Source organism: Malania oleifera, chromosome 7 (genome assembly GCF_029873635.1).
Source record: "Malania oleifera isolate guangnan ecotype guangnan chromosome 7, ASM2987363v1, whole genome shotgun sequence".
NCBI lineage: Eukaryota > Viridiplantae > Streptophyta > Magnoliopsida > Santalales > Ximeniaceae > Malania > Malania oleifera.
Window position 1 is genome coordinate 95,040,598 of NC_080423.1, and position 15,275 is coordinate 95,055,872.

At 36.4% G+C, this 15,275-nt stretch overlaps 1 protein-coding gene across 1 annotated transcript in view; it reads right to left on the minus strand.

Annotated features, from left to right (window-relative positions):
- The window catches only part of LOC131160108 (ethanolamine-phosphate cytidylyltransferase), a 49,624-nt gene extending 35,699 nt beyond the window's left edge, over positions 1–13,925 (minus strand). Inside the window, exons 1-3 of the mRNA XM_058115451.1 lie at positions 13,399–13,925; positions 1,968–2,203; positions 644–822 (exon numbers count right to left, since the gene is read on the minus strand). Coding sequence (XP_057971434.1) covers positions 644–822; positions 1,968–2,203; positions 13,399–13,718 — 735 coding nt within the window. The 5' untranslated portion in view covers positions 13,719–13,925. The remainder of the gene's footprint in view (positions 1–643; positions 823–1,967; positions 2,204–13,398) is intronic.
- Between the last annotated feature and the right edge of the window lie 1,350 nt (positions 13,926–15,275).

Genomic DNA, 15,275 nt, shown 5'->3' on the forward strand with positions numbered 1-15,275 from the left:
TCACAAAAGGACAATAATTAGGTTTTAGAAAGAATTTACTGTCCATACTGCAAGCTGCAATGTCTCCACCATACAAATCAAGCACTACAGGACACCCAAGCCCCAACTTCTACAATTATGGCAAACAGAAACCAGAGAAGCAAAGGACAATGCATGAGACTATAGGAGGAAATCTGACTTCATCTTTTGTAAAATAATCGCTAAAGATTTTTTTTTATTTAGCAAATATGATAGGGGAATATCAGGTCCTCACACAAATTGCATGGAATTGCTGGCATGAATTTTTACATGAAGACATTCATAAACAAAAAGAATTAGACAGTCACAACGTCATTTGTCCCTCACAAATTTGAATTCCATTTCAGCAAAATTCAACATTTGGATCATAAATAAGGAATTGCTGAGTCAAGTTTACTCTTTAATTATACGATTTTTGTACTTGCACAGCTGCACTACAGAATGACAGTGTTTATCAAATGGAAAAATGTAAAACAAGGATGACAAAGAAATTGCCCCAGCAGAATTAGGAGTTTCAGAACAAGGCAATAAGAGGAGTAAATTTTAATGAACTACAAGATATTTCCATTAAGTACTTTGATTCCAGACAAACTGATTTTAGTAGGACAGAGCATTTAACACACACCTTGCCGTTAGAAAATTGAACAATTCTACGAGATGTTGGTAGAAAATGAGATACACGAGTTCCGCTATCAGATCCACCTTCAAATTTCTGGCTATGACCATGACTGAATTGTCTTTGCAAGGTTGAATGGTTGTGAGTATCACTACTAGTTCTCTCTCTTACACAGAGAAGCATACGACCTGTTCATAATGTTACCAATCAACAATCCTTAAACCATAAAAATTCTGAATCTCCAAGGAGTAGAATGAAGCAATCATATGCCATCTTGGATGCACCTTTTAACCATATCATCCATTTCAAAAAAAAATTTAAAATAAAAAGGACTGAAAACATAAAATGTGAATTTTCAGATGCATGACAAAGAAATCATAAAACAAAAACAAGAACATGCTTTTAAAGTCAAGGAAAGAAAATCACCCAGGACTAAGAGCTAACTACAAACTAAAGTCATACACCACAGCACTAATGCCCTTCCCTCCAACCCTGCAATCACTAAGCAACCCCCCCCCCCACCACCACCAAAAAACAAAAGCTAAAACATTACCTATTCCACCACATGAAGACTACTGCCTCAACTACAAATGCCACACCATATAACGACGCCCAATTATAAAACCTCCGCTACCTACACCTCCACTTCCACCACACCAACAAAAGTACAATAACAATACAAAACCCATATGATCAACACCACAAAATCTGTTCCAGCAACCTTGAACAACAACTCTGAAAAGTGTGGTTTGGCTATTTTCTGCTCACTTGAAACAATTTTTGATTGGTTTCAAACATTTAGTGTTTCCAAAAACAAAGAAACAAATATCTATAAAATTCTTTAAAACAAAAATTATAACCACCAACCAGTGCCAACCCACAAGGGAGACTCCCATGCCAGGTCAGCTAGGTACAGTCCTAGCCTCTAGCATTTTAACAGAGTGGTCACAAGCAAAGCTCTAACTTATACACATGTGCTTTATAGCCCAAATTTTCATTATATACCCAATAATAGGCCCTTCTTAGAACCAAATATGAAAAGTTAAACAAGAAGTGAAAGATATATGCAAAAAAACGTCTGTACTTTCAAACTTCAATCAGCACATCATGCCCAGCAACTAGTATCTTGACCCCCCACTACTTGTCCACTACTTGTCATGCCAGTGATAATAAGACAGGCAATGGATGAAGATTCCAAAACATGCTGATATTTGCTTATAATGTAATATTATCAAGCATCATTATGTAATAACCCACCCTCCTACCTACAAAATATGAATTAAAATTCATAACACAAGATATGCAAATATGTGAATGAGGTTAGAATCAATACCAACAATGTCAGTACTTGACACTCCTTCTGTGCGTTTGATCTGCTTATAGCGACCAGCCTTTTTAGCAAGGGCATAAGCATCACTTCCATCTGGAAGAATGCATGGGTCATCCCCATGAATAATGTAATCTATGTCATACTCATCAAATAATTTCTTCATGAAGTCTTCAGTAATTGCATAAGGTGCATCAGGAATGACCTCAGCCACCCACTTCACCGCACTGACCATGATCATCCTATTCCAGAAAGTCAAAACAAAAAAGAAGTATTAGAATTTTTCTTGGCCATCCAGCAAACATTTCCATTTTAAGCAAGAACATTGAAAACATAAATGCTCACCATCAAACAAGCAAAGAACTACATTAAATAGCATTAAACAAGCATGTACTTCATGTGCAATGGTTTAGGGCATTGAGCAGCACAATATACTAATCAAGTCACAGCAGCTGCAGAAAAAGAAGAAGATGATGATGCCATCCAAGTAAGTGAAGCTGAGAAAGAATTCCCAAGTGACTTAGATGAAGACCGCAACATGGTGCTTCGGCCTATCCTCTCTTCCGACAAGGTTGAAGAAAATGAAGATTGAAGACCAATCAGCATTTTTTAGATACAGGTGATTTGTGATAAGCGACTTTATAATTTTGTCATTGATCCTTCTTGTTGTACAAATATAATTTCTGAAGAGGCTGATGAAAATTAAATTGGAGGTTGAACAACATCCTCATCCAAACAAGATTTCTTGGGTGAACAATACCAAGTTGAAGGTCCATGATCTCACTTGCTTATCTTCAAGATTGATTCAATTATATGGAGATACTGCAGGGCAATATTCATCCTCTCAAGATATGTCATATCCTTTCAAGGCATAAGCATGATGCCTCTGTGTCAACAAGAAGAAGTAAAAGTTGATGTCATCTCGAGCTCTTCTACTAGCCAAATTGAAGCACATCGCTAGTTCCTTTATTATGAAGCAAGATGATTCCTTTCATGGCAATGCACTCGTTGGTGCCTATTCAACTTGATGGAGTTGATTCATTTTTGGAAGGAGGAAACTGATTAAACATGGAAGCAAGTAATTGGATTGATCACTTTGACCCAATTCGTAAACCAACTTCAAAGAACAGGGTCAAGAGATTGTTGGGTCTTTAACCAAAATTCATTTATTTACTTAGTAGTTATTATGGGTATATAGGCTTATGTGCATTTGGGAGTCTGTCTGTAACAAATGTGCCTTTTAGTGGTTTATTTGTAATTTTTTTATATTTTTAGGCTTTCTTATAAATACAGTGTCAAAGCCATGTAAGAAGCAGTTCTGTGAATTTGAATAGAGAAGAAAGCGTCTGTCCCCACCATGGTTATCTCCTTCCTCCTATGTTCTTCCTTCTTCCTTCTTCCTTCTTCCTTCTTCCTTCTTCTTCTTTTTCCCCTCTCCTCTACTTATCTTCCAATTTCTCTCTTCGCAGTTGAATTTTTTCTGCCTACTTCCTTCAGACGTTTTGGCATGACTAAAGCTGCTTGTAAGCCATGGAGATATGAAGTTTCTGCTTTGTATTGTGGCCTGTGGGGAATTTGGTTGGAGAGAAACGCACAAATTTTTAATGGAATGAGTTTGACTTTATCCCTGCTGTGCGGTAGAATTTTGTTTTTGGCATCTCTTTGGGTTTTTTTCTGTTGGCTGCGTTAAGGGAAATTTTTTTACAGATCTACAGTATGATTGGTGCCATTTTTATGTGATTTGTTTTTTTTTCCCCCTCGCTATTTCAATGTTTTTTATTTGGATAAGAGAAAAGTTGTATTAAGAAACAAAACAATGTACAATAAAGGAGGACAAGATGTCCTCAGGATACAATAAACTACAAGTAAGAAAAATTACATAAGAGCCGCCTGGCAAAGCCTTTGAAGTTTAGACAGCAACAAAAACCTCAAAAGAACTGAAAGAATGGGCCCAAAAATATGAAGCCAAGAACACAACTCCATCCCATAACAGACTAGGGCAAGATGTGTGGCTCCTAAAGATTCTGATTGTTCCTCTCAACCCAAGGAGTCCATAAGGTAGTGAAAATTGCTGTGCTCCATAACACAGCCCGTCTTACTTGAGCCAAAATCCCTATGCTTCATGACCAAGAAATTTCCCACATTCCAAGATGCCCATCCAAGCTTCACCTATGGAAGAGGAGAGCATTTCAAAGCGATGATGCCACCTTACAGTACAGAAAGAAGTGGCATTCATTTTGATTGGACTCCCAACATATCATGAACATATCAGGACAGAAAGACAGAGAAGGAATTATTATCTGGAACATATCATGCATATTGATCCTATTCAGCATCACATTCCAGATAAAGGTCCGGTTTTCCAAGGAACCTTAGCCTTCCAAATGATGTGGCTCCAAGGAAAAGCATTAGGAAAAGGGATTTTTAATAGATGTGAGAAAAAGTATTTAGAAAAGAACAGCCCCCAAGAATCACCCTCCCACACTCTCTGATCCTTCCCATAGGTGGGGACAAAATGGTTCAATGCAAAAAGCAAGGTGGTGAGCTCATAATATTTTTGTTTTTTTAGGAGAATTTCTTATCCTCTGCTTTACTCTCTCAATGAAAGCAAAAGAATAAATATATGCTACTTATAACTTATACTCTTCGCATTAGATAAAATGAAAGTCATTCTCTGCGCATAAGTTAAATTCACCATTTATATCCAAAAAAAAGAAATTCTTCTTCTTTCAGCAATTCCAAATAAAAATATATAAGCAGCATACTTGACCATCCAATGAACATTCCATTTTAGGCAACATTAACAACATAAATTCTCACCATAAAGCAAGCAAAGAACCACATGAAATAGCATAATAAAATTAACATTTAAATTTATCTTCATGTCAATGAAAGACATAACAATGATAAAGCAAATGAACAAATATGTGCAACTTATTTGAAATACAGGTAGACTATTTGACACAACAGTACAATAATATTTACCATATGTTTTCATTTACGTGAAAGATATTAAAAAAAAAAAAAAGGAAAAGAACAAATATAAGAAATAGATTACAATAAAGCAGAGGATAGGAGTCCTCAAATAAAATGAAATAAAAACAAAAACCACAAGGCTCTCCAGTTACAAGTCCTCATATAAAATAAATTAAAATAAAATAAAACGAAAACCACAAGGCTCTCCAGATACATTGTACATCAGTAACCGTACATCAAAAACACACCAAATGCAAAACACAAAAAAAGATGTCAGAAAAAAAACTCTGCTCCACAATGTCTCTAGGTCAATCATCCTCTCCTTGAAAATTCTAGAATTACACTCCATTCAGATTCTCCATACAATAGCAAAAGTAGCACATCTCAAATTATTTTTGCTCTTATGAGAACCAAAGCCCTTAAAAATTTGAAGAAAACTTCTCAATTTCACCAGGCACGGCCAAGCTCTCCAAACACACCAAGAAGCCTACACCATATGCCCCAAGAAAAAGGGCAATGTAAAATAAACGAGCATTCATTTTTCACTACTTCAGTATCAGAGAGGCCAAACATCTGGTGACAAAGCTTTCAAAGGTATCCACTGCTTAATAGCAGAGAATGTAAACTGACTATTTGTTCCTGTAAGGAAAGAAGGAAAGCCTTGACTCTTAAGTCCCCTGCAATTTTTTTGGATAATGTTGAGGGAAATAAATAGAGGAACCATCAAAAGATCAGCTACATTGCTGAATATTATCAAAGACAGATGGACTCCCACTCTAACTAGTTAGTATAGTGGCTTGTAAATGATAGACATACAATTCCTGGCTATTTTTATACCATGTATCAGGGGTGATTTTTCCTTTGACACTGTTTGTAAATGGGTTGCACTTCCTTGGTGCCCTTCAATTAATTCTCTCTTTTCCAACAAAATAAATATGTATTAATCCTGAAAAGAAATGTGAATCACATAAAAGTCCTAATTTTAAACAGAGTTTTAGCATTCCAAATCAAGTACTATAGAGGAAATGTGACCTCACAGGTGAGTAAATCAAAAAAAGACTTGGAAGGGAAGTCAACCAACCCATCCAAAACCAAACTCTACAATCAGCACAAGAAAACAGAGTAATCAACCACAATATTCTTGTTTAACAGTAATGTGCAAAACTTGTCAACAAATAATTATGCAAGTTTAGTACTGTGCAAAACTTGTCAACAAATAATTATGCAAGTTTGGAAAGGCGCACCAAAGAGCCTCACAAAGGATAAAAGTAATTAGAGAAATTTGCCTGTTTTAAACTAGGATCCATTTGGGATGTTGTGCTCAAGTAAAATTTTATAAGCTTTTATTAATTTTATTAAGGGGGGTTTTGGATTTTCTTTCTTTTTTTGTGGGGGGAGGGGGGCGGTGGGTGGGGGAGAAGCAATTATGCTGGCCAGTATAGATGTGGACTTAGTATCTATTGGACTTTGGTCGTTCTCTAGTCCTTAGTGTTGTTTTTACGCTAATTAACCTAGTTTAGCAGGTCAAATTTCAATCTTGTGAACTTTCTAATGTTGGAGTCTCAAATCTCGATCCAAATAGAGTTAGGACTTAGGAGTAATCTAGCAGCCCATATGTTTATATAAATACATATCCTTGTAATCTTTCATTTCAAATCATCTTATAGCATTTTCATTCAGCATTTGTGCTCTCGAAGGAAATAACTACTGCACATGCTTCTACAATGCCTTTGGAGATAACTAAGTCGTACTCTCCAATGTTCCACCAATCCATGTATATTGTTCTGCATGCAACAGATCTTAAGTTAGTCTTGTTTGCCTAATCTTCCATATTACAGCCCCCATCTGAGTGAGCATATGGATCACCATAATCCATGTTCTAGGTCAATCTAAGGATGTTTCTCTTACTCCAATTGCTCTAAAAATTGTTTCATCATCCCAAACAAACTCGGTTATCCAATTGAGGATCACCAAACATCATCCTTCTTATCATAAATGAAGAAGATAAAGTGGAAACATATTCTTCTGCATACAGAGCTGAGACTACCTTAAGCCAAGGAATTTTATTATCTGAGTGATGTAGGACAGGTACAGAAACATAATTTGAGAGAAGAAAGAGAATTAACGAAAAAAAACAGAAATAGAATTGAGAGAAGAAGAAGAAAGAACAAGGGAGAAAGAAAGAGAGGCTGCAGCAGGCAGAACAGGAAATAGGTACAAAATAGGAAATAGAAACAGTACAAAAATTAGAGAGCAGAGAATAGAAATAGAGCAGAGAGAAAGAGAAAGGAGAGTTAAGGGACAAACAGAACAGAGAAGAGAAGGAAGGAGGAAGAAGGATAGGAGATGTAGAACCTGTACAAGAGAGGGGGGTCAGTCTGGAATTCTGAATTCAAACGATAACTAATAACTAATACAATACAAAAAATGTACTTACACACCCAATGATACAGCTGAAACACATAATTATACAGTAACCCTAAATTTATTTCTTTTAACAGTAAAGAGAAATTTATATTAGCAAGGCATCAAGGGGATGCCATCCCATAGTACAAAACATCAACCACCCTGTAGAGGGTCACAAACCTCAAGGATTACATTAAGATAACTAACAATTTGCCCGCTAAGCCAGCTGGAAACAACAGCAGTCCATTGCTCTTTGCAGATATGAAGCGGAGTAGCTGCATCTTTAAAGGCTCTCTTATTTCTTTCCAAGCACACCAAAAATGGCGAGAGCACGACAAAATATGGCGAGAGGGATGAGGTTCAAAACCTTTTGCTTCTCCTTGGTGACTCTGATGCCTTTCCAAGCCCAAATCTCCCCTCCTATGGAATTTCCATAACCCACCGCAAGGATAGAACCATATTCCACAAGTTCCTCGTCCAGGGCAGTGGAGAAGAATGTGGTTGACTGATTCTGCATCAAACATACAAAGAAAACATCAATTTGTGAGATTAAGCCCCTTTTTCCGCAAATTGTCAAGGGTCCAAATATTTCCATGTGTGGACTCCCAAACAAAAAAGGCAACCTTTGAAGGGGCTGCTGTCCTCCAAATATGAATCCAAGGGGAGTAGTTGCAATTTGGTCCCATCAGGGAGAGCTTCTTGTAGAAAGATTTAACAGTGAAAACACCATTTTTGTCCAAAGACCATTTTCATTCGTTGGGGATGTTTTGGTAACGGAAATTATAGAGATTTCTATAAAAATAAAAGAGTGCATGAAGTTCCCAATTTGCCACATTCCTAGAAAAAGGAATATTCCAGAAAATTCCTTGATCAGTGTTTTGGAGATGATGACTGATAAGGGCACTTCTGTCACAAGCCAAGCTGTAGATGGAAGGAAAGACAGCTCTAAGATTGTTGTTCTCACGCCACACCATGCCACAAGTAAACATTGGCCCCATTTCCCCCTTGAAATCTCACAAATTGGAAAAAATCATCCCATCTTTTCCTGATGAATTTCCAAACTCCCACTCCATACTCCATAGGGTCCACTACTATCGTGAGTTGTCCAACCATTCTGCTTGAGCCCATATTTAGAAACAATAATATCCCATCAAAAGTGGTCTTTCTCCTTCATGGACCTCCATAACCACTTTCCGAGTAGGGCTTTATTGAAAATGAGGAGCAATTTCAGTCCAAACTTCCTGAACATAAGGGTTGTTTAACAACTCCCCATCTAACAAGGTGATATTTTAACTCCTCCCCTAAGTTTCCCCAAAGAAATCTTCTCTGAATTCCCTCCAATCTCAGGGAAGGAGGGGCATGGAATAGACTGGAAGATTCTTCAAAGTGCTCCTACTAAGGGTGAGTCTGCCACCTTTTGATAAGAAATTTCTTTTCCATCGTGCCAATCTCCTTTTAAACTTCTCAACAATGGGATCCTAGACTCCTTTGTCTTTGAATTTGGCTCTGAGGAGGACAACAAGGTACTTAATGGGAAAGGATCCCATCTTGCAACCCAGAACCAGCAAGAAAGGCCCCCTTCCACACCCCCCCCCCCCCCCCGGGGGCTGTGTTCTCTCCAATAGAAATAAACTCATTTTTACCAAGGTTCACTTTGAAGCCTGAGACAACCTCAAACCCTAGAAAAATGAATCAAGGTTGAGGATACGAAAGCGGTCGTCTTCGCAAAAAATGACAGTATCATCTGTAAAAGGATATGAGAAACTTCTGCAAGCCTTCCATTTTTGCCCACCTTGAGACCTCTAAAGATCCCTCCTCCAATAGCTTTCATCATCATGAAGCTAAGCACCCTCATAACCAAAATATACATAGAAGGGGACAAAGGATCTCCTTGTCTCAAGCCCCTCGAGGAGCTGAAGAAATCAGAAGGGCAGCCATTTATGAGCATCAAGAAGCTTGGAGTTTTGATGTATTGAGCAATCCAATTACACCAAAGCCCCTCAAAGCCCATTTTCCTGAGGAGATAAAGAAGGAAGTTCCAATTGACATGATCACTTTCTCCATATCCAATTTGCACACTGATCCCATTTTTCCCTCCTTCAAATAGGCGTACATAATAACCCTAACTAAAACAAATAATTACAAAATAAACCCAAAGTACTTAAAATACACAGAATAACCCTAAATTGACTAAACTTGTAAAACATCTAGACTTATTGACTAAAAACAAAATCCTTAATTTATAAATCTTCAAACACGATATGATCATTAAGAATTCCCGGCAAGCGATCCTCCATCACCCAGTATTTCAAAACTAGAAGCCAATATTTTTTTTAATGGCAAAAAAAAAAAAATCATAAAAGGTCATTGATGCTATCCAAGTGCAAACAAACAAAAAGAAATCACCCCACTTCAAGGAGTCAAAAAAATCAAGAATTACATGAGTGTCAATCAAAACAATTCACTGCGCCAACTAATAACAGTAGCAGTCTGCTGGTATTTAATAACATTTAAGGGTGTAACCAACCCTTTGAAAGCTCTTTTATTTCTTTCCCTCCACACAAACCAAAAGATAACAAAAATGAGGGAAGGTTTCCTCCTTTCCTTGCTTTAGTGGATGCCTTTCCAAGCCCATAACTCTCTTTTCACTGTTATGGCAATAACCCACTGCTGTCTGATCAGAGAAGTGGCCAAGTTCCAAAAGTTTCTGGCCAAGTTCTCAAAATATAATTGAGATCTTTAATACTCCGCCCTTTGCTTCACAAAAGTGTACTCATATCCAACACTCTGTTGCTCTTAGGTATGGACAAGGGTACTCCTAACAGACACTTCAAAATAATGGAAGCTGTCTCAAAATAAGAAAGAAAAACACTTAAACATGCAGCCGCATGCCCACACCTAACACCAGCACCCAAAAGGCATAGATGGCAATCAGTTTACAATATTTTATCATGGTACTTCATGCTCTAGAAGGATTGAGATATCTGATGCAACCGCAACCCTAGATTACATTATTTTCTCGCAAGAAATTTATGCTCTTGAAGTATTTGATACAATCATAACCCTGGATAAGAACCATGAAACCTGACAACCTGTGCTTCCATAATATTTCTAATTGATTGTGGAACTATTCCAGTCAAAACAAAATGGCAAATAACCTTGATTTTTTAAATTTTTAGACCTGTACCCGGATAATTCTAAGCCTGCACTACACAAAAGTTTTAACGATTTATTTTCTCAATTCCAGCACTTAATTCAAATCCTTTTTTTAATAGAAAAAGAAATATATTAAGAGCTAACAATGTGCAAAGAAGACAAAAGACTCAGAAACAGAAAAAGCTAATACAAAAAGTAAACCAAGACTGTTAAAAGAGGCATCCAATCACGACGAAGATCAGCAAAAAACATGCTACCAAACAAATGGCACTGAACGCCCAACTGGACACTAAAAATAGTCCAGTCCAAAATCAAATCTACAGAACACCCATGATCTCAAAATATCCAGGCATTTCTCTCCAACCAAATAACCCAAATAACAGCAAAAATAACACATCACAACAAGGTCCTAACACCTTTACACCTTCCAAAAACCTCTAAAATCAACCATCAAGAAAGCTTACAAAGAATGAGGGCACACTCAACACTCTCCCTGCAAACCAAAAAGTTCATTGCAAAGTCTATTCATCTATAAACCCTACTACATCTTGACCAACTTCATGATCCTTAAGAATATTTTATCACACCAGTCACCATTAGACCCTGCAACGCTAGTTGTAGACAGTATTATGACCATTCATAGCGTAGCCCTTCTCGAAGCACAACAGAAAAAGCTAGCTTGAGGATAAACATGCCAGAAGATGTGTTGCAAAAGCCCTTGGATGAGTCTCCTAGGTGCTCAGGTGAGGTGAGTTTCTCAAATGTCAGTGCCTACACCCAAGTAAGGACATGTGATCAAGCACTCACCTGGGTCCATATGCAACACTTTCATGCGCTTTGCTTGAATTGTATTGTTATTATATAATTTAATTTGACACTATTGTCCCTATTTTGTACATTTCAAAAAAAGGTAACTGCATCATCTACACTAGAAAGGAAAGAAGAGGTTTGGCAGCTTTAAAGATGCCCTTAGGGTAAGATTTAGATGACAATAGTTGCAATAAATGAAATGAATTTGCATGCTATTTTAATTAGGAAAACAATATCAAGAATAAAAGTTATTGATAGAGTTGGATGACACTCCTTAGCAACACTATTATCAGTAAGGTATATTATTGAATATTTGGTGCATCATTACCTAAATAAGGTTTTCAATGATAGATTTTGACAAAATAGGGAATGAGCTAGTAAAACAACGACAACCACCACTACAGCCACAACCAACCAAGCTTTACGTCTCACTAGGTGGGGTTGGCTTTATGAATATTTTTTTTTTTCATTTCCAATTGATATATCGCAATGTCCTGACAAAGGTTGGAATACTATCAAATATATGTATCTTATTTAACATTAACTTAGTTGACTGTTGGACGAGATGCAGTGGGTCCAAATGAGGGTCTATGTGAGCCAGTTTGGTTGGTGGGTTGGTAACCTAGGTTTGAATCACACAAGGTGAAGATCCAGATTTGATTCTTTCAGGTTTGTCTCATCGGTTTGATAGGATGAGTTAGTCATATTGTAGCAAACACCATGCCATCTGCCATGTTCCTATAATTTTTTGGCTTAAATTGGCTTGCTGCAAATTGCAGGTACTTTTTATAGCGCTTATTAATATCTCAATTCAACCCAACTATCGAATTGAAACTACAAGTCCTACGCAGTTATTTCATTACTACAATACTTCAATATTGGAGGCAATATATATACTTGAGATCTTTAATGCGGACCTTCACTTCAACAAAGAGTACCAAATCTAAGACTTGGTCAAACTTAGGTATGGGACTAGGAAACTCCTACTAGAAACACTAGACACTTTAAAACAACAGAACATCTACAAAAGTAGGCAAGCACAACACTCAGACATGAAAACGCACCTGACAGCAGAACCTTAAGTACAAGCAACATAGATGGAGATTAGTTTACAATATTTTTGCATGGCAATTCAAGCTCTAAAAAGATTGTGGTGTAATCCTAACCTTAGACAAGAATCATAAAGCCTAAATGAGATTCTACATGTAATCCTAGAATACTTTTTATTGATTCACAACACTACTGTAGTCCGACTAAAAATACAAATTACCCTCATTTTTCAAATCCTCTAAACCAAAAAAAAAACCTTAACTATTATAAACCTAACCTGCCAATACCCTAATAATCCTAAAGCCTACAGCACTGCACAGAAGCTTAAATTTTTTTTCCTGAATTTCTGTGCAATAGCATTCAAATCTTTATAAATTCCAACACAGTTTCAGCTATGAATCCCGCTATCCCTCGACCAACATCATGAGCCTTAAAACAAGCTAATATCAACAGCCATCAGTAGCCCACCACATAACTAGTGGTAGACAGTACTATCCTCATTTGTAGTACAGTCCTACATCAGAGTGACACCACAGCTAAATCTTGGCAGAGGATACACATGCTAGAAGCACAAAAAACCTGTGGCAGGTTCCACCTCGAATCCAATAAAAGATCAATGCTAGGTAACATTGTTATCTAAATTACCACCATTGCAGTAAATGAGACCAATTAGCAGGCTATTAAGGGAAACAATGTTGTTATCAACAGAGTCGGATAAAGCTGGTGTGTCCAGCTCTTTCTTCTTCTTCTTTTTGTGAAAGAAGAACATATGACATAATTATTTTAAATGGTAAAAATGTATTTTATTCAAAAGAATAAGAAAACTGAAACTACATTTCTTGATTTTGAAGGGGTAAGAGGTGGCGGCAATAACACACCAACAATACCCCCATTTTGGCCCAGTGAAAAACTGGAAGTGCTTGAAGCATTACAAAGATCAATAGATTCAAACACATGCAGAAAATAAGGAATTCCAAACCCAAACACAACAAAGAAACGAAAATGGAGAACTTGGGAAAACATATAAAAACGGTCGAACCTTTCGTTTAGGGGAGTAACAGGAGGGCCTTTGTTGGCAATGATTTCGGCGTCGCTAACAACGCCGACGACCAATTCGTCGCCGAGGGCTCGCGCCTGGCGGAGGGCGTTGCAGTGACCGTAGTGCATCATGTCGAAACAGCCGTCCATGTAAACACGGACGGGTTTCTTCTTCCTCCGCCGGCGGCTATCCACGGCGCGCGGCGGAAAAGCCATGTACAACCCCAACACCGACGCCCCAAGCACCACCCCGCCGATCAGACAGGACATGAGAAACCTCGAACCCTGCGTGTTATCCCGGTGCCCCATATCGGAGCGCATGTTTTGACGAATTCTTGCGCTAATGGCACCAGTTGCAGTTGATCTCAATCGAAATCAGAGAGGAGATTCGTGTTTCAGCCCGCAATGTTTGCATTTCTCATTTGCAAGACCTCGTTTTTCGATTCTTCCCCGCGCGCGGCGGAGACAAGGGACAGAAGGAGAAACCGCAGAGGGTGTGGTAAGGACAAAAAACTTGCATGCTCGCATAAAATTCACAGCGCTTCTGCCTTTTTATTGCGCCGCGTCATCCCTTTCTAAATCAACTGACCATTGACACGCGTCTGGGCTCACTTTCTATTTTAAAAAAAATTTAATATTTATAGAAATATAGTTGATATAATTATAAGATTATTCTAAAATAATTGTAAATAGTTAAAAAAAATATTTTAAAATAACTATTAGTAATTATAGGAATAAATTTAATATTTTTAAAAAAATGACACTAAATAGAGTATCCCTTTACAATATTAGAGATGGAATTATTAACAAATTTGAAATCACAATAAAATTAATACATTTGCAAATATTGTGATGTATAAGAATGGAACAAAATAAAATTATGGATGACAAAATGAGTATTAAATTCCAGCTCATTCTATTCTATTTAATTTTCTTATGTTTAAGAGCATGGGATTTATTTCTTACATTTATTTTTGTAAGGTTAACATAAATTTAGTATAATTTTATCCTATAATTTATTTAAATTCCTTTTTACATGAAAAATTTATATAAAAATCATATTTTGAATTGTGGATTATTTTTTATAAATTTTCTATTTTAAGATTAAAAAAAATGTATGCAAGCTTGATAAATGTATAATTTTTCTAAATATACACAAATATAAATCTAAGTTTCAAAATTCACACCCTCAAATATAGAAAATGATGTGAAAATAATGGTAAATTACAATTTGAGTTTTATAAATTTTTAGTCTATAAAAAAAATTAATGGCAATTAGAAAAGTTACTACATTGTTGGTTTATAACGAGAAAAAAATTAAGTCTTCTAAGAGGACTAACATGATCATCCCATCAATCTCTCTCATCCAATAAAAATATTTCAAATAATGATCTCGTATGATAGGAAATTTATATAAAATTAAATAGAACCCGCAATTTAAATTGCTTTTATTGGATGAAAACCCATTTTAGCTTGATTTTATAAAGTAAAAGTAAATAAGTGAAGTTGGTGTTTATAAAGAAAATATCCGTATTCATCAACTCATACTTTTGTTTTTTCACTTTTAAATTTTTTTTATCATTTGACCCAAAAGAGCATAGAGTGATTTATAATATAATAATAAGTGCCAACTCATAACGAATGACAATAACTGATAATTAAAAATATATAATTTATATTGCTAAAAAATGAATTTGAGAAAATAGTACATTGGGTTTTATTTTATAATTATTATTGCAGTAATATAACTACCTTTGGGGTATGATGTATTCCCAGGAAAAGTTTATTTTACGAGGAATATAAATATTTTATACAACCAAAACTTAAGTTTAATAATTCATCTATGCACTCCCAAATATGAAGTTGGGATTATATATA